A 23,292-nucleotide genomic window follows, 5' to 3' on the forward strand; every position below is an offset into this window, starting at 1 on the left:
AAATTCTCTTTCTGTATACTATCTTTATACAAGTTCATGCACATGAATTTCGAGGATCGCTATATATGAGTGTAATATTATAGAACCAATTTATTGATGGATCATTATCGTTAATATATTGTCAGGTAGTTGGCTCACGTTTATTTGTGTCAACCACACATTGATTGTGTGTTGATTGAGTAGGGTTGCAAAACATATGAATGATTGTGAGTTCCAGGACTAAAATAAATCGACTTGCTGATTCATTATTACACCCCATAAAACAGATGTCGCATAGTATTGCATTTCTGTGTAGTTGAAGAAAGATTGGTTGAATTTAATTTAATTACATCGCTTCATGAATGCCCGAAGCAATATTCTATGGAGTAATTTGTTAACGTAATCAAGCTTGGTTATTTCATCATTAACATTAAATGCAATCAATAATAAAGATTATAAAAAAAAAACATGCCATACGCAGCAGAACATCAACTAATTAAAATCATAGAGAATGGGTCATAACCGGGTCAATGCTATCAGCAAATACCTCAAAACCGGCTTTGATTCATCATCTCTTTACTTTGTCATTGCAATTCAAATTTCATGATTTTGAAGGCGTAAAAAATTATATCGATCAATTTCTAGAAGTTTGAAATCTAATTAGCATTAGTCGCTAATGTCTTCCTCTTAAATTAATGAGTCACCTGCTTCTGTAAAAATAGAACGCCAGAGAAATCACACGGCTATCAAAAGAACAAAACCCTACGTCTGTTCTATTTTTATTGTCTACTCTATTTCTTAAAAAATATTAATTTGATTAAATGAATTAATAAATGTTAAAACATTAATAAAAATGATTTTTAGATCTTCGGATGCAGAACTTGGACTAGGTTTGTGATGATTATGAGAAACTGCATTTAGTATGTTGTAATGAAGTTTTTTTTATTAGTGGTATATGCAAGTAATCCTTATGTTTAATTTTGTTGTTCTATAAGAATTCTTAAAGGAATTTATTTGTTTACCAAAAAATAGTGTTTTAACATTTATTAATTTCCAAGGATTTTCAAAGAAAATAATAATTTAAGACAATGACGTGTTGTCACATCTCCACCAAAATTCCTACCTTACGAAAACACGTGTTTCTTTCTTTTCCAACCTTTTTCACTAGTTTGGTTGTAAATGAACTTGTGCTCATTCGATATAATGTAATTATTGGACTAGAATAGCGAAGGTATGTGTTCGGTATCTTATACTATGTTTAGTTTTGTAGAATATTGAACACAAAAATAATTTTATTAACAGATAAAAATTTATAATTTTATATTAAAATGTATTTTTTATTTTAAAATTTATTGGGTAAACTAATTTTAAGGTAACTTTTAAATAGTATCTTGTAATGTTGAGAATAAAATATTCTATGTTCTTTATATAATATTTAATTAGGTAAAAAAAATCAGTTACCTATAAAATAATTTCTAGAGTTTTTAAAACTATATGCTTCTAGTCCACCGATTTTGTCGAGGGAGAACGAGTAATAAAGTTCCATGGCTAGGCCTAGGTAGCATCTATCTAGCCCTTTACATTGTAGTATTTATATGTGGCCTGAAACTGATGTTTCTTAGTTCACAATTCACATTAACCCAAACAAACCCCTACTATTATTGAAAATTTAACACATATGGCACCAGCTCAAACCCTAATCAGTTCTAAAAACGTGGCAGTGATCGGAGCCGGAGCAGCCGGTCTCATAACGTCTAGGGAGCTTCGTCGTGAAGGTCACAGTGTAGTCGTGTTTGAACGAGAGAAACATGTGGGTGGTCTTTGGGTTTACACACCTAAATCCGAATCCGACCTGCTTAGCCTCGACCCGACCAGATCTAAAGTGCACTCGAGCATCTACGATTCTCTCCGAACCAATGTCCCGAGAGAGAGTATGGGTGTCAGGGCATTTCCGTTTTTGCCACGTTTCGATGACGAGTCAAGAGACCCGAGACGGTACCCAAATCACAGAGAAGTTCTTGCGTATGTTCAAGAATTTGCTAGAGAGTTCAAAATTGAGGAGATGATCCGGTTCGAAACCGAGGTGGTTCGGGTCGAACCGGTTATCGAGAAATGGAGGGTCCAGTCAAAAAACCCCGGCGGTGACTTCGATGATGAGATCTTTGACGCAGTCGTGGTTTGCACTGGTCACTATACAGAACCAAACGTTCCTCATATTCCTGGTAAAGAGATCAATGTCTTTTTTTTTTTTTTTTTTTTTTTGTCGGCCGAGATCAGTGTCTGTCTATATACTTTAATTTAAAACAATTTCGTTACTATCTAGTTTGGGCAATACAGTCAGTGATTATATAAAGTACCCTCAAAAAATGTTTTTTAGGTATAAAATCGTGGCCAGGAAAGCAGATCCATAGCCACAACTACAGAGTTCCTGATCCATTCAAAAACGAGGTAATGGTTCCTTATTAATTTTTATTAAGGTATATATATATATTTTTTAACGAAAATTCATGTAGGTTTACTTATACCTATACTCGTATTTATACAAACATCAAACTTGAAATTTTCTACAAAATTGTTTTTTAACCAAGTACTTTATTTATTTGTTTTTTTGAACCAAGTATTTGTAGAAAATGTTCTAGCTAATTCTATATCATAAATTCATTTACGACCTGCATTTTTGTAATGATATTTTGGCAGGTGGTGGTGGTGATAGGAAATTTTGCGAGCGGTGCGGATATTAGTAGGGACATAGCTAAGGTCGCAAAAGAAGTCCACATTGCATCTAGAGCAAAGGAACCCCACACATACGAGAAGATTCCCGTTCCCCAAAACAATCTATGGATGCATTCTGAAGTATAACTAAAATTTTATATAATCGAACACTGCTTTGGATTATGAACGTTCATGGAATTTCATTTTAAACAAATTAAAGTAGTTAATCTACTTCCTTGATATATGGCAGATCGACACCACACGTGAAGATGGGTCAATTGTTTTCAAAAACGGGAAGGAGGTATTTGCTGATAGCATTGTGTATTGCACCGGGTATATTTGTTGTTATCAATATTTTTGTATGCTCAGATAGATAGGAATTTTTTAATGTAAATTATGCCATTGATTTACCATATGTTTTTGTTCTATGTGTGTAGGTACAAGTATAACTTCCCATTTCTTGAAACCAATGGCTATTTGCGCATTGATGAGAAACGCGTTGAACATTTATACAAGCACGTATTTCCACCCGCGCTTTCCCCCGGACTTTCTTTTGTTGGTGTACCAGCAATGGTTTGTCTCAACCAAAATTTGAGTTAGCGCCTCACTTAGTTTTGATCTTGATTTTTCTTATGTTTTTCTTTAATTCAGGGCATAGTATTTGTTATGTTTGAAATCCAAAGCAAATGGGTGGCAGCAGTTTTGTCAGGACGGGTGACACTTCCTCCACCGGACAACATGATGGACGATATTAATGAATGGTATGCGTCGCTTGATGTGATAGGTATTCCCAAAAGACATACGCATACAATAGGCAGAATTCAGGTAAGTTCCTTTATTTTGAATATTTCACATGTTTTAACTATAATAAATCTCTTTTTGGAATATCGTAAAAAACAAAACTTGTGTGCTTTTGAACTTCGGATTTACAATTACTCAAAGATAGTTAGTTACTGTAATTGCTAAAATTTTGGATTACCTTTTTCTTATATCAAAGGCATATTATCAACAACAACATTATGCATTTATGCTAATAACCTTTTTTAATGATAACTTAATCTCTATCACAGAGTGAGTACCTCAATTGGGTCGCAAAAGAATGTGGTTGTGAACTCGTAGAACGTTGGAGAGCTCAAGAAGTTGACGGCGGATACGTGAGACTTGTCACCCACCCAGAAACTTACCGTGATGAATGGGACGACGTTGAACTCATAGAAGAAGCGTACCATGATTTCTCTAGGAAGAAGTTGATTAGTTTTGATCCTTCTTATTACCTAGAAAATGTAAGATGATTTGAGTCAATAGTGCCTGATTAATTGTTTTTTTTTGGTGGGTGGGTTTATTACAATAAATTGCAAAACTATTGTAACCTTTCCGGGGGAGGGTTTGTAATGCCCTTACTGTTTTAATTTATTTTTGCGTCTGTTGTTTGGCTATTTTCATCATTTAGTTTAATACATTTGCATGATTTTGCATTTTTCTAGTTTTTGATTAATTTGTGCCCCGATTAGTCATCTTTCGTGGGAGAAAATATCAACGCAAAAATTGAGACGGTAGTACTTAATTTGCCATATTAAGACACTTCGGGTGTAAACTTAAGTGATGTGGTTTGTTTGTTTTTTTTTCTTGAATAATATTCCCCACTAATAAAGGAATAGATAAAACATGGTCCTCGTTAAGATATCTCTATTTTTTAACACTTAAGTTTTTATATAAGAAAAAGTGGAAAAAACTCAAAACTATATTTTTGAAAAATATATCATAAAATATCAATCTATTGGCAACAGAGATAGGAAATGAGTTTTTTTTTTGAAAAAAATAAGAAGGTGGTATGTGTTGGAATATATATATATATATATATATATATATATATATATATATGTTTTATACTAAAAGTAGTTTTAGCCAAGTAAAATTTTAAAATATTTTAGTAATCAAGTTTTTTTGTTTCTTTTGTTAATTGCATGTGTGATGCTTCACCAAAATATATAATTGGGGGTAATCTACACTTTTATAAATCTAGGGTAAAAACTAAAAAGAAAACAAAATAACCAACATAAAATATAGAACTTATAGGCTTTGAATGGAGAAGGCATATAATGGAGAGCAGATCAGGTAGTTCAAGCAGAATAAAATTAGATCAAATATTTGGTTTTTTAAGTGCAGATCAAAAATGAACAGCATCAAAAAAACTGTAGCCTTTTGGAAACGCGTTGCAACTTATTTCGCATCAAGTCCGAAACTTGCTGCTGGTCAGGAAAAGAGAGAGGCCATTCATTGTAAACAGAGGTGGACGAAGATCAACAATGCGGTTTGCAAGTTTGTTGGATGCTACGAGGCTGCAACAGCTCAGTTATCATCAAGTGGACAGAGTGAACAGAGTGAGAATGATGTTATCTCGCTTGCCTACCACATTTACTTCGATGGACATAAGGCGAAGTTCACTTTGGAGCATGCTTGGAGAGAGCTTCGACATGATCCTAAATGGTGTGCTGATGCATCTGTTCAAAAAAAAAAGAGAAAGTTTGAGGAGGGTTCTGCACAGTCTTCAAGCTCCCACCCTGAACTAAGCCATGATGGAGAGGATGATGATGAAGCAATGCCTCCTCCTCCTCCTTCTGCTGTTAAGGCTTCAAAGGGCTTACCTAGAAGGAATGTGACTGTGACCAATAATACTTCCACTGTGGAAGTGGAAGACAAGTCTTTGGTGGAGTTTCAGAGGAAAGAGAAGCTTAGTAAGCATAAATTGCTTGACACTCTCCTTTCGAAAACAGAGCCGCTTAGTGAAATGGAAATGGCTTTAAAGAACAAGCTAATTAATGACATGTTGTTAAGCTAAATTAGTTTTAGAGTTTCTGTTTTATGAGTTTTATGTGTACTTTGAAGCGATCAACAGATGTTTATTCTTGTTTTGTGTTGCAAAATCAGTTTCTGGTCTTTCAGTTGTATGAGGATTATGTTCTTTATCAATAGAGTTTTAGAGTTTATGTTACTTTGACACGATCAAGAGATGTTTATTGTTTGTCTCACATCAGATCTCGATGTGTTTTTGTCTCAGTCTCCCAGATGTTGGTGTGTTTTTGGACTCAGATCATGATGTTCTAGAGGTCTGTTTTATGTTTCTCGTTTCCCCAATTACGTTTTCATCATCTATATACTCGTTTCTGAATGTAATTTCACTTCTTTCGAATGACATTTTTATGTTTGTGAGTTCAATAGTTTTATGGTTTAATTGGAGTCGTTGTTAATGATAACATTTCAGATCTTTGATTGGATGGAGAAGAGGAAGATGACATTATCTGTCTCTCTGATCATGCAATTCGTTTGGATCTAATTGCTTTGAAGCAGTTGAGAACTACTTTAACAACTTAGATACTTCTGCAAAAGATTCATCTGTCGACTTATGGTGCTCTAATGAACTGTTACTGTGTGGAACTTTATCTTCAGGTTAGATGATTCTGATGCATATTTCCCATCTTGCATCAGGGAAATGATATGATGTGTGTTGCTAGTGGAATGGAATTAGCCACTCGTCAATGGCTTTGAGATTCTGTGATTTGGTAGCGAATGAAATTTATAATCTTGCTATGGTAAGTGGTGTTATAGTTTTTGTGAATACCTTAGCCTGAAAACTGTATCTTGCTATGTTATGCTAGTGACATGGTAGATTTTGCATTCAACGTTTGGGAGAGTTCTCCATATACAATGGTGGGGTTTGTACCACAGCATTGGCCTGCAAAATCGGTAAGTCACTTTTTATTGTTGAGTATCCTCAAGAAGCTTCCTTATCATAATAACTGATCTGAAAATCATAGATCCTCCATTAATTAAGTTAAGTAATTAATCATCTACCTTTCTCCATCCCTAATGATCAAACAAATATTGAAAGAACTCTGTACATTGTGTTCGAATTGGTAATGTCATTTTCTTTCATTATTTAAGAAACTTAACGTACTATACGCGTGGAATCAGAGAGTTGACTTCAATTTCTGCAGAGTGTTCTATGTGAATGAATCAGATAATGAATCATTTGTTCTCTGTTTCTGTTCTATGATTCCAAAGCCATGTTAGCTTCTCTGTTTTGGTTGCTTAAGAAAGTTTGATTCATTATGTTATTGAGTTCTTCTTCCTTCATTTGCAGGCTGCATATTTGATCACGCAAATTCGTTTGGATCTAAATTGCAAAGAATAAAGGCTTAGAAGCAGCTGAGAACTACTTTAACAAACTTAGATACTTCTGCAAAGATTCATCCATCAGTCAGACTTATGGGGCGCTCATGAACTGTGTTATTGTGTGGAACTTGAGGAAGAGAAAGCATTTTCTCAATAGTTTGTATGCTGGAATCCTAACAACCGTGATTTTCACCATTTTCTCAATAGTTTGTACGCTACAATCTCGAAAGCTCATGAGGTTTATAGAGTTTTGGGAATCGGTGAAGAAGGCTCGGCTCTGAGCCTGAGGTCAACAACTACTTGAGCTATTTCTTGTCATGTTACAAGCAATGAATAAACTCGGCGATATAGATGTCACTAGTTGCATCAGATTCTCTATTAGATAGAAAAAGGAAAAAAATAATTTTGAGAAATTTTATTTGCTTCTACTTTTTCTAAGTCAAAGATTAAAAAGCTGGTATATTTGTGTTACTCATGTTTTGAACGAAAAAATAACAATAAAAAAATCCATTCTAAAATACAACAAAATCAAATCTCTGTTGTATAACAGCAGATTTCACCTTCATTTAAAAATACATCTAATTCCATTAAAATACACCATTCAATAACACCCCTTTTATGATAAATCTAGGGTTAAAAATAAATTATAGACCAATTTGAGAAATCAGATCGAGCAAACAAAAACTAGACGAGGAAGAAGAAGAAGAAGGTCACGCTTCCAAGTACAGATCTAACGATTCGCAGAAGCTTCGAAAATCTTCAATCTTTCTAGATCCGAATCGATGGTTAGAGGGCGCTTCTGGGTAACCCTTAAAATTCTCTTTCCTTCTCCATTTAACACACACACAAACTAGGAATCCCATATCGTCAATCTTTTGAGAGGCTTCATGAACATTTCGTTTAGTACCCAATATTCTGATGCTCCAACTCCAAGTAAAGACCGTAGACCACCAAGAATGAAATGGTCACCCACAGAAGATGTTGTACTCATCACTGCGTGGCTAAACACGACCAAAGATCCAAGATTTGAAGCCTTTTGGACACGCATTGCAACTTGTTGTGCATCAAGTCCGAAGCTTTTTGGTTTTCCAAAGAGAGAGGCAAACTGTTGTAAACATAGGTGGAAGAAGATTAATGATGCAGTTTGCAAGTTTGTTAGATGCTATGATGAGGCTGCAAGAACAACAACTCAGAAATCATCAACTGGGCAGAGTGAGAATGATGTTATGAAGCTCGCAAACCAAATTTACTTCGATGAACACAAGGTGAAGTTTATCTTGGAGCATGCTTGGAGAGAGCTTCGACATGATCCTAAATGGTGTGCATCTTCTACATTTACTAAGAAGACTGGAATGGCTATAAAAAGAAGAAAGTGTGAGGAGGGTTCTGCTCAGTCTTCAAGCTCCCACCTAGTAGTACTAAGCGATGGAGAGGATGATGAAGCAATGCCTCCTCCTCCTCCTCCTCCTCCTCCTCCTCCTCCTCCTCCTCCTCGTGTTCAGGCTTCTTCACAGGCCATACCTCAAAGGAAAACTTCCACTGTGAAAGGAGAAGACAAGTCTGAGTTTCAGAGGATGTGGGAGATTAAGCAAAAGGATTATGCTTTGCAAGAGAAGCTTAGTAAGCATAGATTGCTTGACACTCTCCTTTCAAAAACAGAGCCACTTAGTGAAATGGAAATGGCTTTAAAGAACAAGCTAATTAATGACATGTTGTCAAGCTAAATTAGTTTTAGAGTTTCTGTTTTATGTACTTTGGAACGATCAAGAGATGTTTACTCTTGTTTTGTGTTGCAAAATCAGTTTCTGGTCTTTCAGTTGTATGAGTTTAGTTTATGTTCTTTGTTAATAGAGTTTTAGAGTTTCTGTTACATTGACACGATCAAGAGAATGTTTATTGTTTGTCTCTGATCAGATCTCCATGAGTTTTTTGTCTCAGACCATAACGTGTTTTGTCTCAGTGTGTTTTTGGACTCAGATCATGATGTTCTTTGTCTCGGATGTTGATCTTGATGTGTTTTTGTCTCAGACCTCAACTCTTCAGGTTAGATGGTTCTGATGCATGTCTCATCATGCATAACGTGTTTTGTCTAAGATGATGTTGATGTGTTCTTGGACTCAGATCATCATGCTCTTTGTCTCGGATGTTCATCTTGATTTGTGCTTTTGTCTCAGACCTCAACTCTTGAGGAAGACGTTGACATCTGATGAACTTAAGCCAAAGAGACTTAGAAAGGCCATGAACTGTTACTATGTCGAACTTTATCTTCAGGTTAGATAATTCTGATGCATATTTCTCATCTTGCATCAGGTTTATGATATGATGTGTGTTGTTAGTGGAATGGAAGTAGCCACTCATCAATTGTCTTAGTAAACCAGTTGCTCTGTAGAATCTGATTTTTCTGAATTGATATGATTAATTAGGGTTAAACTATATTGGGTTTGTTTTAGGACAAGGAAAGAATCTACTTAGCTTTTTTTTTTTTGTCTCCATTCACTATTATATAAAGATTTTGTGTTGTGTCTCAGCTCTATTTTATAACCAGACTAGGTGTTCTTAAGCTTAATGAATATATGTGTATATGAATGCATAAGCTACAGAGATTCTGTGATTTGTAGCGAATGAAATTTATAATCTTGCTATGGTAAAGTTGACTACAATTTTCTGCAGAATGATAAAGCCAAAGCCTTGTTATCTTCTCTGTTCTATGTGAATGGAATGAGTTAATGAATCATTTGTTCTCTGTTTCTGTTCTATGATTCCAAATCCATGTTATCTTCCCTGTTTTGGTTTCTTAAGAAGGCTTAATTCATTATTGTTAATGAGTTCTTCTTCCTTCATTTGCAGGCTGTATATTTTGCCTTTGTATTCATTTTGCTTCTATTTATTTTGTATTAAAATGGTTTATACAAAGTCTATTAAACCAAGATAATGCAAGTGTTTCAATTTGAAGTGGTTAGTTAGTTTATTTAGTGATAATAAAACGCAGTGTTTTAAATTGTGTGGTTCATGAGTTTTTGGGCCGTTAGTTTATTTCTCACCATCGCTAAACGAAGCTCGTAAAAAAAACCCAACCAAATGGCACCGTCCTTATCACCAATCAGATCACACCACGTGGCAGTTATCGGCGCCGGAGCAGCCGGACTAGTCGCGGCGCGTGAGCTCCGACGAGAAGGTCACTCGGTGGTCGTCTTCGAGAGGCAAAAACAAGTCGGCGGAACCTGGATCTACACCGATCACACCGAACCCGATCCGTTAAGCGTTGACCCGACCCGATCCGTCGTTCACTCGAGCGTCTATGGCTCTCTCCGAACTAATCTCCCCCGTGAGTGTATGGGATACAGAGACTTCCCGTTCGTCGATCGTTCCGGTGAATCGGTATCTAGAGATCCGAGGAGGTTTCCGAGTCATGGTGAAGTTTTGGCGTATTTGCAAAATTTCGCAAAGGAGTTCGCGATTGAGGAGATGGTTCGGTTTGAGACTTCGGTTCTGAAGGTTGCTCCGGCGAGTGAAGAAGGAACCGGGAAGTGGAGGATTGAATCAACGGCGAATGAGAAGAGAGATCGTCGTGATGAGATATACGATGCTGTTGTTGTTTGTAATGGACATTACATTGAACCTCGTCTCGCTAAGATTCCTGGTAATCTCCATTGATTCATCTAAGTTTCCATAGAAACAGTGAGAAGAAGTGTGATTGTGATTTTGTGTATTTGGAAACTTTTAGGGATAAGTTCTTGGCCAGGGAAGGAGATGCATAGCCATAATTATCGTGTTCCTGAACCGTTCAAAGATCAGGTACTCCAATTTTTGAAGATGTTAACGTTAGATTCTTTGGTTTGATGTTATGTGAAGTTTTGGTGTTGTATTGGTTTGTAGGTTGTTGTGCTTATAGGGAACTCTGCTAGTGCTGATGATATAAGTAGGGATATTGCTAGAGTTGCCAAAGAGGTTCATGTGGCTGGTAGGTCAAATGCTGCTGATACGTTTATCAAGCGGTCTGGTTACAGTAATCTATGGATGCATTCAATGGTGGGTTAGCTAGCTAACTCCAATTTTAGTACCTACTCATTTGCTTCAGGAGTGTAATCAATCATAAGTGTTTTTGTGAATCTTGCACAGATTGAGCGTGTCCATGAGAATGGTTCTGTGCTTTTTCAGAACGGGAAAACGATTTCAGTTGATGTTATTATGCATTGCACTGGGTATTCATCTCTCTTTTGTTTTTGGTTTGAGATTTTCAGTTTTGTTTGGTTGTTGTTGAATGTGTGGTTTTTTTTTACTTTCCATAGGTATAAGTATCACTTTCCGTTTCTTGAAACCAGTGGAAGTGTTACTGTAGATGATAACCGTGTTGGCCCATTGTACAAAGACGTCTTCCCTCCAGCATTTGCACCGTGGCTCTCCTTCGTTGGGATACCATGGAAGGTATACAGCAATTTCATATTTTCCCTTACCTTTTTAATCTGTTGAATAATCTGTGACTAATTCTATTTCAGGTTGTACCTTTTCCTATGTTTGAGCTGCAAAGCAAGTGGATTGCAGGTGTTTTGTCAGGTCGGATCCCGCTGCCTTCTAAGGAAAATATGATGAAAGAAATCAGAACCTTATACTCTACACTTGAAGCCGAAGGGATTGCAAAGCGATATACTCACCAAATGGGGATTACTCAAGTATGAATTATCTTCAACTTATGTTTCCTCTCAGAAACCAAATCTAAAACCGAAACCTAAACAGAAACATTTTTAACACCATTTTTGTTGTTTCGCAGTTTGAATACAGTAATTGGTTGGCTTCACAATGTGGATGTCCAGAAACAGAGGAATGGAGGAAAGAGATGTATTTAACGACTGGTATGAGGAAGAGAGCCCATCCAGAGACGTATAGAGACGAATGGGAAGATCATCACTTAGTTTCTCAAGCTTACCAAGATTTCTCTTTGTACACATAAAGAAACAAAATCTGAGAATGCCAATACTGCCATTTATTGGAATATACTTCATTATTATCACAATGTACGAGCATACAAGACATTCAGAGAGAAGAAAAAATGGGCACACCGGGAAGTGTAGTCCCTGAATCGACAATGTATGTATTCCCAGTGACATATTGAGAAGAATCGTGAATGAGATAGCGCACGAGAGATGTAAGCCCCGGATCCACAGTCTGTTGCATCTTTAACGGTACAGTCCGTTCAGTAACTTTCTTGAGCCACTCTTTCTGCATAAGACCTTGTGTGATCTCTGACCTGAAAAGCCCCGGCGCGATCGAGTTCACTCTGATCTTGTTAGCAGCTAACTCAATAGCCATCATCCTCGTCATGGTATCAACACCGCCTTTAGAACAAGCATAGGCAAGTCCACCAGGCAACAAACCGCGGTGAAGTCCAGAGATCGACGAGATGTTTATCACCGAGCCACCGCGTTTAGCTTCACGCATTAAAAGACATACGTATTTGGATACTAGCCAAGATCCGGTCAAGTTGGTTCTAAAGACTTTGTCCCATTCTTCCTCTGACCAATCCAAACTCGACTTGACATTACCTCTGATTCCAGCATTGTTGATCAACACATCGATGTTTCCAAAGATCTCCCAAGCTTCTTTAACCGCTTTCTGAATGGTGGCTCCGTCGGATGAAACGTCTAGCTCAAGAGCTGCGGCTTGGATCCCGGTTGAACCGCAGCTGTTGATTTCAGAACAGAGAGAGTTGAGACGAACAACACGACGAGCAGCTGCGATAATCTTACAACCAGCTTTGCCTAGATCAAGACAGATCTCTCTTCCTATACCAGAGTTAGCTCCTGTCACAAGAACCACTTTATCTTTAAGCTCACACCATGGCTCCAATTGCCTCAACACCTGCTTGATCAAGATAATTCAAATGACTATAATTTGGAGAGATCTCAATATCATCAAGAAAGTGAAAGGGCATAATGGAAAAAGGGAATCTCACAGTTTGATGATTGTTCATATTGATTGATGTTTCACTGTGTGTGTCGGACCTGTTGGTGGAGAAGGAGAAGCGTACAATGACACAAGAGCTACAGTTTGATGCATAAAGTGAGAAATCTATTTTAAAGTAGCCAAAAAGGAATTTGTCTCTATTATTATTTGTTACGGTTGCCGTCCATAAAGCAAAACTTTTTTTCTTTGCTCTCTGCTTCACAGTTTTTTTTCTTTTTTTTTTTTTTTTTAACTTTGTGGAATCTCTTTCTCTGTCTCTGTGCAGCGATGGCTCCGCATCTTCTCTCGTTTTGCTCATATCAGTAAGATTCAAACTCTTTTTTGGTAAATGGGGAATTGTGTCTCCCTCTCAATATCTTTGGATCAATCTGTAAATAAAGTATCTCAATGGCTAGAAGAGAACGGAGGTTATACTCATAATCTAGAGAAGAATCTTGTGGCTCTAAAAACAACCATGGAAGAGCTCACGGCTAAGCGGGATGATTTATCAAGAAAGGTCACAAGAGAGGAGGATAGAGGTCTACAAAGGCTTGCCAAATTCCAGGTATGGCTTAATAGATTTGAGACTATCGAAAAGGAAGTCATTGATATTCTTGGTACTGGAAATGTCCAACTTCAACGGTTGTGTCTTTGTGGGTTTTGCTCTAAGAGTTTACTGTCGAGCTACCGTTACGGTAAAACTGTTTTCTTGAAGTTGAGAGAGGTTGAGAAACTCAAAAGTGAAGTTTTCGATGTGATTGTTGATCAAGTTCTAATACCTGAGGTGGAGGAACGACCTCTTCAACCGACAATTGTTGGTCAAGAAACAATGCTCGATAAGGCGTGGAAACATCTCATGGAAGATGGAGTTGGTGGTGTTATGGGTGTATATGGAATGGGCGGAGTAGGGAAGACAACACTTCTCACACAGCTCAACAATAAGTTCAATGCCGCTAGGTGTGGATTTGATTTTGTGATTTGGACTGTGGTATCTAAAGAGTTGCAAGTAGAGAAGATTCTTAATGATATCGCTCAGAAAGTGGATCTGGGTGGAGAGATGTGGAACCAAAAAAGTACAAGTCAAAAGGTGGTTCACTTATTCAATTTCTTAAAGAAGAAGAAATTTGTCTTGTTTTTAGATGACATATGGGAGAAGGTGGAATTAGCTGAGATTGGAATCCCAGTTCCAACACCACAGAACCGATGCAAAGTGGTGTTCTCCACTCGTTCACAGGATGTATGTGCACACATGGGAGTTGAAAAACCAATGGAAGTCCAATGCTTGGCAGACAATGACGCATTTGATTTGTTCCAGAAGAAGGTTGGACAAACAACACTTGGAAGCGATTCAGGAATCCCCGACCTTGCAAGAATAGTTGCTAAAAAATGTTGTGGCCTACCATTGGCGCTCAACGTTATAGGAGAGACCATGTCATGCAAGAGAACGATACAAGAATGGCATCATGCGATACATGTTTTGAATTCATACGCCGCAGAGTTTTCTGGCATGGACGATAAGATCCTTCCACTTTTGAAGTATAGCTACGATAGTCTTAAGGGGGAGCAGGTAAAATCGTGTTTGCTATATTGCGCTTTATTTCCAGAAGATGCTAGAGTTGCAAAAGAAAAACTGATAGAGTATTGGATATGTGAGGAAATTATAGATGGAAGTGAAGGTATTGATAAGGCAGAGAACCATGGTTATGAGATAATTGGTACTCTTGTTCGTGCATCATTACTGATGGAGGCGGCTACTGATCAGGATGGAGTACATATTGTGCATATGCATGATGTTGTTCGTGAAATGGCTCTGTGGATTGCTTCTGAAATGGGAATACAAAAAGAGGCTTTCATAGTGCGTGCGGGTGTAGGGTTACATGAAATTCCAAAGATTAAGAATTGGAGAGTTGTGAAAAGGATGTCACTGATGAATAACAAGATTTCTCATCTCACTAGCCGTCCTGTATGTATAGAACTCACAACTCTGCTCCTTCAAAGCACGAATTTGGAAGATATATCGAGTGAATTCTTCAAGTCCATGCCGAAGCTAGTTGTTTTGGATCTATCAGATAACTATTATCTCTATGAACTTCCCGTAATATCAAAACTAGTTTCCTTGCAATATCTCAACTTGTCAGGTACTGGTATACGTGATTTGCCAACGGGTTTACAAGAGTTGAAGAAACTAATTCACTTGGATTTGGAGAAAACACGTCATCTTTCGAGTATTGTTGGGTTATCAAGTCTAGACAATTTAAAAGTACTGAAATTATCTGGATCTCAATTCCCATGGGATCACGACACTGTGAAGGAGTTGGAAGCCTTGGAAGATTTAGAATTAGTAACCACAACCATCGATCGTACTCCAAGTAAAGAGAACATTTTGAGGTCTCATAGGTTGATGAGTTGTTCACAATCTTTAAAGATCATGAATAATAGCAATCTTAAATCATCTGAAATATTACTTCCAGCAGCTATGGACAAGCTTCGTGATTTTAGCATCAAGTGTTGCACTATCTCTGAGATAAAGATGGGAAGGATATGCAGCTTCTTGAGCCTCGTCAAAGTGCGTATAGAAGATTGTAAATGCCTGAGGGAATTGACGTTTCTGATGTTCGCTCCAAATCTTAGAATTCTTTTTGTTGAAAAGGCAAACCAACTCGAAGATATAATAAGCAAAGAGAAAGTTTATGAAGGGATTGTTCCTTTTGCAAAGCTGAATAATCTTCACTTAGCTGATCTACCACAGCTGAAGAATATCTATTGGAGTCCTTTACCTTTTCCATGTCTACAAAATTTGTACGTAAAAGCATGTCCAAATCTGAAAAAGCTTCCACTCGATTCCTTAAGTGGCAAGCATGGTGAAAATGGACTCATCATAGGATACAGAGATATGGAATGGTTTTGCAATGTGAAATGGGAGGATCATGCTACTAAAACCCGCTTTTCGAGTTCTTCACGCCGACAGGTTTAACATTTATCCTCTTCTCTTATTTGTTTTTCAAGAATTCTAATTGCTTCCACTCTGAAAAAGCTTCCATTTCAAAGTGGCTTACAGGGTTATAATAGAATCTTCATAAGTTACGTTGAGAAGAAATGGATTGAGAGGACGAGAAGCTGATAGTTTGATATGCCTAGAGGTCTAACATTTCTCCTCTTCTCTTATTTGATCTTCACAGATTCTAACTGCTTCCTTCTTTAATGCCTCTCATCTCTTTTTTTGTTTGCGTTAGTTTTGATTATAGGAGGACCCAATATTCCCAAATCACTATGGGAGCAAGTTCGAAGTTGGTAATGCAGTCGTCATTTGGGTTAATTTATTCCAAATGGAAACTTTCTATCTCTCTATTATATTGCTTTTCTGATGAATTCTCTTCATCTCTCTTGTCTTTTGCATTCTGTGAAATCAGCTTTGTATTGGTTTATGTGAGTTTTTTTCTTTCTTTGAATGCCAAGAAACATACTTTAAAGGGTAGTAATGAATGGCTGCAAATTGATTAGGATGTGGATCAGCAGTTCTGAGTCTTGTGATTTCTAATGATCCAACATGTAGACAATGTCTGCCTCTCCGCGCTTACAAAAGTTGAAAAAGTTGGAGTAATTCACATGGATCTTTCGAGTATTGTTGGGATATCAAGTCTTGTCGATTTAAATGTATTGAGATTGCGAGGTTCTGGTGTTCCATTGGATCTAAGAACAGTTTAAGGGATGGGAAAATTAGAAATTTCAACCATAGGTACGTTTGCCTATTGGTTATGATATGTCAGGTTTGGTTCACTTTTTAAGTTCTCACAAGCTTATGAGCTGTAATCGAGATTTAGATATCAACGGTCTTCAACTAGAATCATATGATCTAGAATATCATTTTTGACAACTATGAACAACCTCCAGTTTCTAGAATTCCTTGGCTCCACTATCTCTGAGATTAAGATTGATATGACGTGCATTCAAAGCAACACAAGTTCTCTGTAGCACAATCCGATAAATCCATGCTTCTAGTAGTAACCTAGGCGGAGTTGACGTGGCTAGTGTTTTCTGCAAGTCTTACATATATTGATGTTGAGTGTTCAGACCAAGTAGGTAAAGAATCAGCCAATCAGGGATGCTTCTTACGCCTGTTTAGTGTATCGGAGCTGGAGATTTATTGGACTCATCTAGTCATCTACCTTTTTCCCTGCTCAAAGGCAATCGTTGCAATAGGATGTCTAAAGACGAAAAGACTTGTCATATACTCATATTGATACCGCGACGCTAGAAAGAATGGATTGAAAGTGTGGAATGGGAGGTTGAAGCTACCAAACACCGCTTCTTATGATCATATGTTAAACTAATTTTCTCTAAGACGTTTCACGATATGAATTGTTTTCTTTTTCATCACTCGCACTTCTGTCTTTAATTTGTCTGATTCTACTCTACAGATTTGTGGCTATTTTATTTCTAAACATGATCTCATGCTCTTTTGTCTATCCGTAAAACGGTAAAAGGTCTCAGCCACCAAACTATGAAGCTTCGTCCACAACCAACTACATATGGCTACATTTGCATCTTCGTTCACGTTTGCTTCTTCTTTCTTTTTTTTTTTTTTTTTGTTGGCAATAAATTTATCCACTTCAATTATATTTTTGAAAGTGTGGATTTGGCTTAATCTTGCTCTTCTTCTATGCCACACCTTAATTTAATTATAATCACATCAATTAAATTAAAAGTGGATTTGGTTAATCTCCCATTCTTCTTCAAGTTGTTCACCCAACACCTACTAATACATGACCGGTACTCAACCACCTTTTTTGTTTATGTCCCATATATTTATAGTAACACATGTAATTCAAGAAACATCCAAATTACTTGATAACATGCGTTTCCAACTTAAAAAAAATATATATATATTTAACACATCCTAGTAAGGGTATATACGTAGTATATTATATTATGGAGTTAAATTATGTTAATCATATCGTGATGCATTAATTTTGGTATCATAGGAAATACCTATTTCGAGCAAACAACAACAACATACACAAAAAATAACTAACACACCACTCAGCGAGGAGCCAATGCTCAATGAAATGTGACATGAGTTCCTCTCAAAACTCTACATATGAATCATCACTATCTCGACTTATCATGCAGTACTTGTTTTGATAGTCAATGAAATCAATACTTCATAATACGTTTTCGAAGTAACAAAAAAAGTTATATATGATTATAACATAAATGGATTATCACAGTTGGTGTCGTTGAGATATCTTAACATGTCGCACACAAGTATTCAATGTCTACCTCTCGGTTTACGAGAGTTGAAAAACTTACGTCACTTGGATTTAGAGTGGACGGGTAAACTTTTGAGTATTGTTGGAATCTCTGCACTACTGAATTTGAAAGTATTGAAACTACGAGGTTCAAGAGTTAGAGACAACACCGACACGGTGAAGGAGTTGCAAGTCTCGGAACATTTTGAAGTGTTAACAATAGAAATCAGTTAAGATTCAGGTTTGGACCAGTTCAGTGGTTGTACACAAGCTCTAGAGATCAGTGATTTGCAATTAGAATCATCAGACATATCGCGTATAACTAGTATGGATAAAGTTTCTAAACTAGTTTTCGAAGGATGAACTTCAAAGACTGTATAAGAAATATTGAGAAACTCAAAATGGCAATTTTCCAAGTTATTGCTGAGCAAGCTCAAACCATTGAGTTGAGGTGCAGGAAAGGGCTCTTGAACCTTTTCTAAGATTATTCATGTACTTTAAAGTATGTAAATTTATTTTGAATTTAATCATTGGTTCTCTGTTTTTCCGTTTTTCAGATTATAACAAATCTCACGTAGATTTTACATTATCTCACTATCTCATGCACGGCGATGGGAGACAAAAGTCTCACACAACATAACATCATCATCAAGCATGATCCCCGAAAGTATCAAACAAGCTCTTTATATAATAAACGCTAAGCTTCCAACACCAAACCCTCTGGAAGAAACAGAGTCTTTGCCAAATTGCCAAGTAAGCTTTCAGCACACTTCCGTTGACTTCCTCTGTATTCTATGACTTTTGGAAGAAACAAACAACCATAATAATCTTTCTTTGATTTTCGCTTCGATTTTGGTCCCTCACTTGTTCGGGTTCTTCCACATTTTACAATATGTACACAAACCGATCTAACTGCATCTGAAGTGAAGTGGCTCATATAAACGACAGAAAGTGAAAGGCATGAGAGAAGATTGCTAAGTGATTGCTCATATTGTTTCACTACAACGTGTGTGTTTACGTTCTGTGGAAAAGGAGAAGACTATTCTATCTAACACAGTTTTTATTTTTATTTTAAACGACTATTCAAAGTGTCAGTGTAATAAGTATGTAATTACTGCTTCGGGTACCCACCAAAGTAATTAAAACGTTTTGAAGATCTTACAATTTTGGTATCCGATGTTTTCGAAGCTAAAAGATTTTCCTTTTTTTCTTTGAAAACAATTGAGCAAAAAAAAAAAAAAATTTGTCACTGTCGGCAAAGGCTGTCGGTGCTTTTCAACCATGCAAAGTATCTCATATTTTAGACTCACTCGAACGAGAATTTAATATTATTTCGAGTGGACCAAAACGTAATAGTCTTTTCTTCAATTGTTCTTTGCATCGTCTCTGGTACGTACGCTCAAATTAGTAAACTTCAAATTTCAGATCTCTCAATTTCTGTAAAATGGGTCTCCCTTTCTCGATACCCTCCTTTGATCCGTGTGTAAATGAAGTCTCTGAATGGCTAGAGACGAGTGTAAGATATATTCTAAATCTCGAGAAGAATCTTGTGGATCTAGAGAGAACCATGGAGGAGCTCAAGGCTAAGCGGGATGATTTGTCAAGACGGCTCACAATTGAGGAGGGCAGAGGTCTGCAAAGGCTTGCCGAATTCGAGGTATGGCTTAATAGAGTTGTGATTGTCGAAAAAGAAGTCAGTGATATTCTTTATGATAGAGATGTTCAACTTCAAAGGATGTGTCTTTTCGGGTTTTGCTCTATGAGTTTACTGTCAAGCCACCGTTACGGGAAAAGTGTTTTCTTAACGTTGGGAAAAGTTGAGGAACTGAAAAACAAAGAGTTTAACGTGATCGCTGAGCAAGCTCAAACGCCTGGGGTGGAGGAACAACCTCTTGAACCGATAATTGTTGGTCAAGAAACAATGCTCGAGAAGGCATGGAAACATCTCATGGAAGATGGAGTTGGTATTATGGGTATGTACGGTATGGGTGGTGTAGGGAAGACAACTCTTCTCACACAAATCAACAATAAGTTCAGTAACGATAGACGGGGATTTGACTACGTTATTTGGGTTGTGGTATCTAAAGACTCACAGATGGAGGAGATTCAAGAGGAAATCGCTAAGAAAGTTGGTCGTAATGGAGAGGAATGGAAACAAATGGATAAAAAGCAAAAGACTAGCTGTTTATTCAAATTCTTAAAGGAAAAGAGTTTTGTGTTGTTTTTAGATGACATATGGGAGCAGGTGAATTTAGCTGAAATCGGAGTTCCGGATCCAAGAACACATAAAGGATGTAAATTGGCATTTACCACTCGTTCTATGGATGTATGTGCGCAAATGGGGGTTGAAAAACCAATGGAAGTCCAATGCTTGGCAGACAATGACGCATTTGATTTTTTCCAGACAAAGGTTGGTGAAACAACACTTGGAAGCGATCCGGGAATCCCCGAACTTGCAAGAAAAGTTGCTAAAAAATGTTGTGGCTTACCATTGGCTCTCAAAATCATAGGCGAGACCATGTCATCCAAGACGAAGGTACAAGAATGGCGTCATGCGATACATGTTTTGAATTCATACGCTGCAGAGTTTTTTGGCATGGACGATAAGATCCTTCCGCTTTTGAAGTATAGCTACGATAGTCTTAAGGAGGAAGATGTTAAATCGTGTTGGCTATATTGTGCTTTATATCCAGAAGATGCTGAAATTGTGAAAGATGACTTGATAGAGCAATTGATATGCGAGAATATCATAGATGGAAGTGAAGGTATAGAAAAGGCTGAGGACAAGGGTTATGATATTATTGCTAGTCTTGCCCGCGCATCATTGTTGATGGAGGGGGATGATGAGTTGGGAAGAGGTGTTGTGCGTATGCATGACGTTGTTCGTGAAATGGCCCTATGGATCGCTTCTGAATTAGGAACACAAAAAGAGGCCTTCATTGTGCGGGCAGGTGTTGGGTTACGTAAAATTCCAAAGGTGAAGAATTGGAACATTGTGCGAAGGATGTCGTTAATGGAGAATAAGATTCTTCATCTCGTTGGGAGTCCTGAATGTATGGAACTCACAACTTTCCTCATGGGAATGTCAGAATGTAGTTGTATCTCGGGTGAATTGAAAGATATCTCGAGTCAATTCTTCAATTACATGCCAAAGTTAGTTGTTTTGGATTTATCGGGTAATTTCCTTCTCTCTGAATTGCCGGAAGGAATATCAAATCTAGTTTCCTTGCAATATCTCAACTTGAGAGAAACTGATATACGTTGTTTGCCAAAGAAGGTACTACAAGAGTTGAAAAAACTAATTCACTTGGATTTGGGGTATACAAAGAAGCTTCAAAGTATTGCTGGGATATCAAGTCTGTATAATCTGAAAGTTTTGAAATTAAGTGAATCTGGTTTGCCATGGGATCTCGACACAGTGAAGGAGTTGGAAACTTTGGAACATTTAGAGATTTTAACTACAAGTTTCAATGTTTCTCCAAGTCTGGAGCAATTTTTGAGCTCTCTTAGGCTGATGAGTCGTACACGATTTCTAGAGATCTCTGACGAATATGTATCATCACCAAATAGACATCTTGAATCAACTGGAATATCACTTTTAGGATCTATTGACAAGCTTCGGGATTTCAATATTCAGTACTGTCGTATCCCTGAGATAAAGATAGGAAGGATATGTAGCTTCTTGAGCCTCGTGGATGTTTATATAAGAGGTTGTGAAGGCCTGAGGGAATTGACGTTTCTGATCTTCGCTCCAAATCTTAGAACTCTTTTTATTTCTGATTCATACGACATTGAAGATATAATAAACAAAGAGAAAGCTTGTGAAGTTGAAGAATCAGGGAATGTTCCTTTCCAAAAGCTGAATGAACTTCATTTGAAAAATTTACCAAAGCTGAAGAATATATATTGGAGTCCTCTACCCTTTCCATGTCTAGAGAAAATCGTTGTAGGGAGATGTCCAAATCTGAAAAAGCTTCCACTCGATTCCAAAAGTGGCAAGCAGGGTGTAAATGGATGCATCATAAGTTACGAATCTCCAGGATGGATTGAAGACGAATCTCCAGGATGGATTGAAGGTGTGGAATGGGAAGACGAAGCTACAAAACTCCGCTTCTTATCTTCATTCATGGTAACATTTCTCCTCTTCTCTTATTTGATTTCAAGGATTCTAACTGCTTCCATCTTTAATGCCTCTTGTCTCTTTTTGTGTGTGTTAATTTTGATAATAGGAGTACTGACAGAGGCTTACTAAGGGAGCAAGTTCAAAGTTGATAAAGTCATCTTTTGGGTTTAATTTGTTCCAAAGGGAAACTTTTTATCTCTCTCTCTCTCTGCTTTCCATATCTATTTATCTCTATCATCTTTCAAACTCTGTATTGCTTTCTATGAGTTCTTTTTATAATTCTTTTCTTTTGTATGCCTTTCACATGAACCATACTTTAAAGGCTATCGAAAATGGTTGCAACTTTATATATTGAGATGTGAATTTCTTGTGATGATGATAAGATAGATAATGGGAGCTGATAGAGTTAAGTGAAAAATCTAGTCCAGTCAGTGTTATTGACTAAATAGAAGTGTTGTGGATCATTGTGAGAGTATCCTGCGCGATCACTGTGGGTGTTTAGAGCTTGTGTGCTCTGCTCTTAGGGAGATAAGATTGGAGAACTGTAACTCCAAGCTCATCAATTAGGTTTGATTTGCGTCCATGGCTTGATTGGATGGAGAATCGTTTTGTGTTGGGAGATTACACTAATTTTGAGAAGTTGCATCTTGCACATGACGTGCATTTCAAAGCAACACAAGTTCTCTGTTTCGAAATCCGGTAAATCCATGCTTCTTGAGTCTTTCTGATGTGTGTGTACAAGGTTAAATATGCCTACCGGAGTTGAGTTGACGTGGCTGATGTTTGCTCCAACTCTTACATATATTGATGTTGAGTGTTCAGACCAACTAGAAGATCTAATAAGCAAAGAGAAGGCTACTGTAGGTCTGAAGAATCAGAGATTGGTCCTTTTCCCTGTCTAAAGACAATCGCTGCAATAGGATGACCAAAGCTAAAAAGCCTTTCGCTCAAACACCGAGAGAAAGAATGGACTGAAGGTCTTGAATGGGAGGTTGAAGCTACCAACCACCGCTTCTTACGTTCATGTGTATAGGTTTATAGTTTATCATGCTCTGTAATCAGATTAAACCAAATCCACTTTATCATTACTCATATTTCTGTCTTTAATTTGGTCTG

The 23,292-nt window shown here is 37.2% G+C and overlaps 6 protein-coding genes and 1 pseudogene across 12 annotated transcripts; 6 read left to right on the forward strand and 1 right to left on the reverse strand.

The window, feature by feature from the left end:
- The first annotated feature begins 1,391 nt into the window (after positions 1-1,391).
- Positions 1,392-4,168, forward strand: LOC104752914 (flavin-containing monooxygenase FMO GS-OX3). Its single transcript, XM_010475176.3, has 7 exons — positions 1,392-2,201; positions 2,357-2,427; positions 2,677-2,832; positions 2,942-3,024; positions 3,129-3,264; positions 3,343-3,516; positions 3,762-4,168. The coding sequence occupies exons 1-7, from the start codon at positions 1,658-1,660 to the stop codon at positions 3,981-3,983; spliced, it is 1,386 nt and encodes a 461-aa protein (XP_010473478.2). The 5' UTR covers positions 1,392-1,657; the 3' UTR covers positions 3,984-4,168.
- Positions 4,169-4,864: 696 nt separating this feature from the next.
- LOC104754132 (glutathione S-transferase T2-like) lies at positions 4,865-5,530 on the forward strand. Its single transcript, XM_010476278.1, has one exon. It carries the CDS (start codon positions 4,865-4,867, stop codon positions 5,528-5,530), a length of 666 nt encoding a protein of 221 aa, XP_010474580.1.
- A 2,221-nt stretch (positions 5,531-7,751) lies between these two features.
- On the forward strand, positions 7,752-8,777 carry LOC147926107 (glutathione S-transferase T3-like). Its single transcript, XM_087491954.1, has one exon. It carries the CDS (start codon positions 7,752-7,754, stop codon positions 8,586-8,588), a length of 837 nt encoding a protein of 278 aa, XP_087348080.1. The 3' UTR covers positions 8,589-8,777.
- Positions 8,778-9,128: 351 nt separating this feature from the next.
- LOC104752917 (flavin-containing monooxygenase FMO GS-OX-like 4) lies at positions 9,129-11,875 on the forward strand. The gene is made up of 7 exons (XM_010475182.3): positions 9,129-10,504; positions 10,589-10,659; positions 10,741-10,893; positions 10,984-11,066; positions 11,154-11,289; positions 11,361-11,534; positions 11,633-11,875. The coding sequence occupies exons 1-7, from the start codon at positions 9,943-9,945 to the stop codon at positions 11,810-11,812; spliced, it is 1,359 nt and encodes a 452-aa protein (XP_010473484.2). The 5' UTR covers positions 9,129-9,942; the 3' UTR covers positions 11,813-11,875.
- On the reverse strand, positions 11,825-13,153 carry LOC104752916 (uncharacterized). Its single transcript, XM_010475181.3, has 2 exons — positions 12,815-13,153; positions 11,825-12,720 (listed from the first exon to the last, which is right to left on the reverse strand). The coding sequence occupies exons 1-2, from the start codon at positions 13,121-13,123 to the stop codon at positions 11,896-11,898; spliced, it is 1,134 nt and encodes a 377-aa protein (XP_010473483.2). The 5' UTR covers positions 13,124-13,153; the 3' UTR covers positions 11,825-11,895.
- Positions 12,782-16,304, forward strand: LOC104752915 (putative disease resistance protein At1g63350). Of its 6 annotated transcripts, none has more exons than XR_015584768.1 (5): positions 12,782-12,921; positions 13,091-13,127; positions 13,224-15,772; positions 15,853-15,944; positions 16,038-16,304. XR_015584768.1 is itself a non-coding variant. In XM_010475179.3 (5 exons), the coding sequence occupies exons 1-4, from the start codon at positions 12,913-12,915 to the stop codon at positions 15,923-15,925; spliced, it is 2,658 nt and encodes an 885-aa protein (XP_010473481.2). In that variant the 5' UTR covers positions 12,782-12,912; the 3' UTR covers positions 15,926-15,944; positions 16,038-16,304. The 6 variants fall into 6 exon arrangements, 3 of the variants coding, with proteins under 3 accessions (XP_010473481.2, XP_087348077.1, XP_087348078.1); XM_010475179.3 differs by having other exon boundaries at positions 15,863-15,944; XR_762033.3 differs by lacking the exons at positions 12,782-12,921; positions 13,091-13,127 and having other exon boundaries at positions 13,154-15,772.
- A 3,061-nt stretch (positions 16,305-19,365) lies between these two features.
- On the forward strand, positions 19,366-22,373 carry LOC147926108 (putative disease resistance protein At1g63360 pseudogene; annotated as a pseudogene). The gene has a single exon (XR_015584769.1). The product of XR_015584769.1 is annotated as a putative disease resistance protein At1g63360 pseudogene (transcript).
- Positions 22,374-23,292: the final 919 nt, after the last annotated feature.

This window comes from Camelina sativa, chromosome 16 (assembly GCF_030686135.1).
Source record: "Camelina sativa cultivar CO46 ecotype springtype chromosome 16, ASM3068613v1".
NCBI classification, from domain to species: domain Eukaryota; kingdom Viridiplantae; phylum Streptophyta; class Magnoliopsida; order Brassicales; family Brassicaceae; genus Camelina; species Camelina sativa.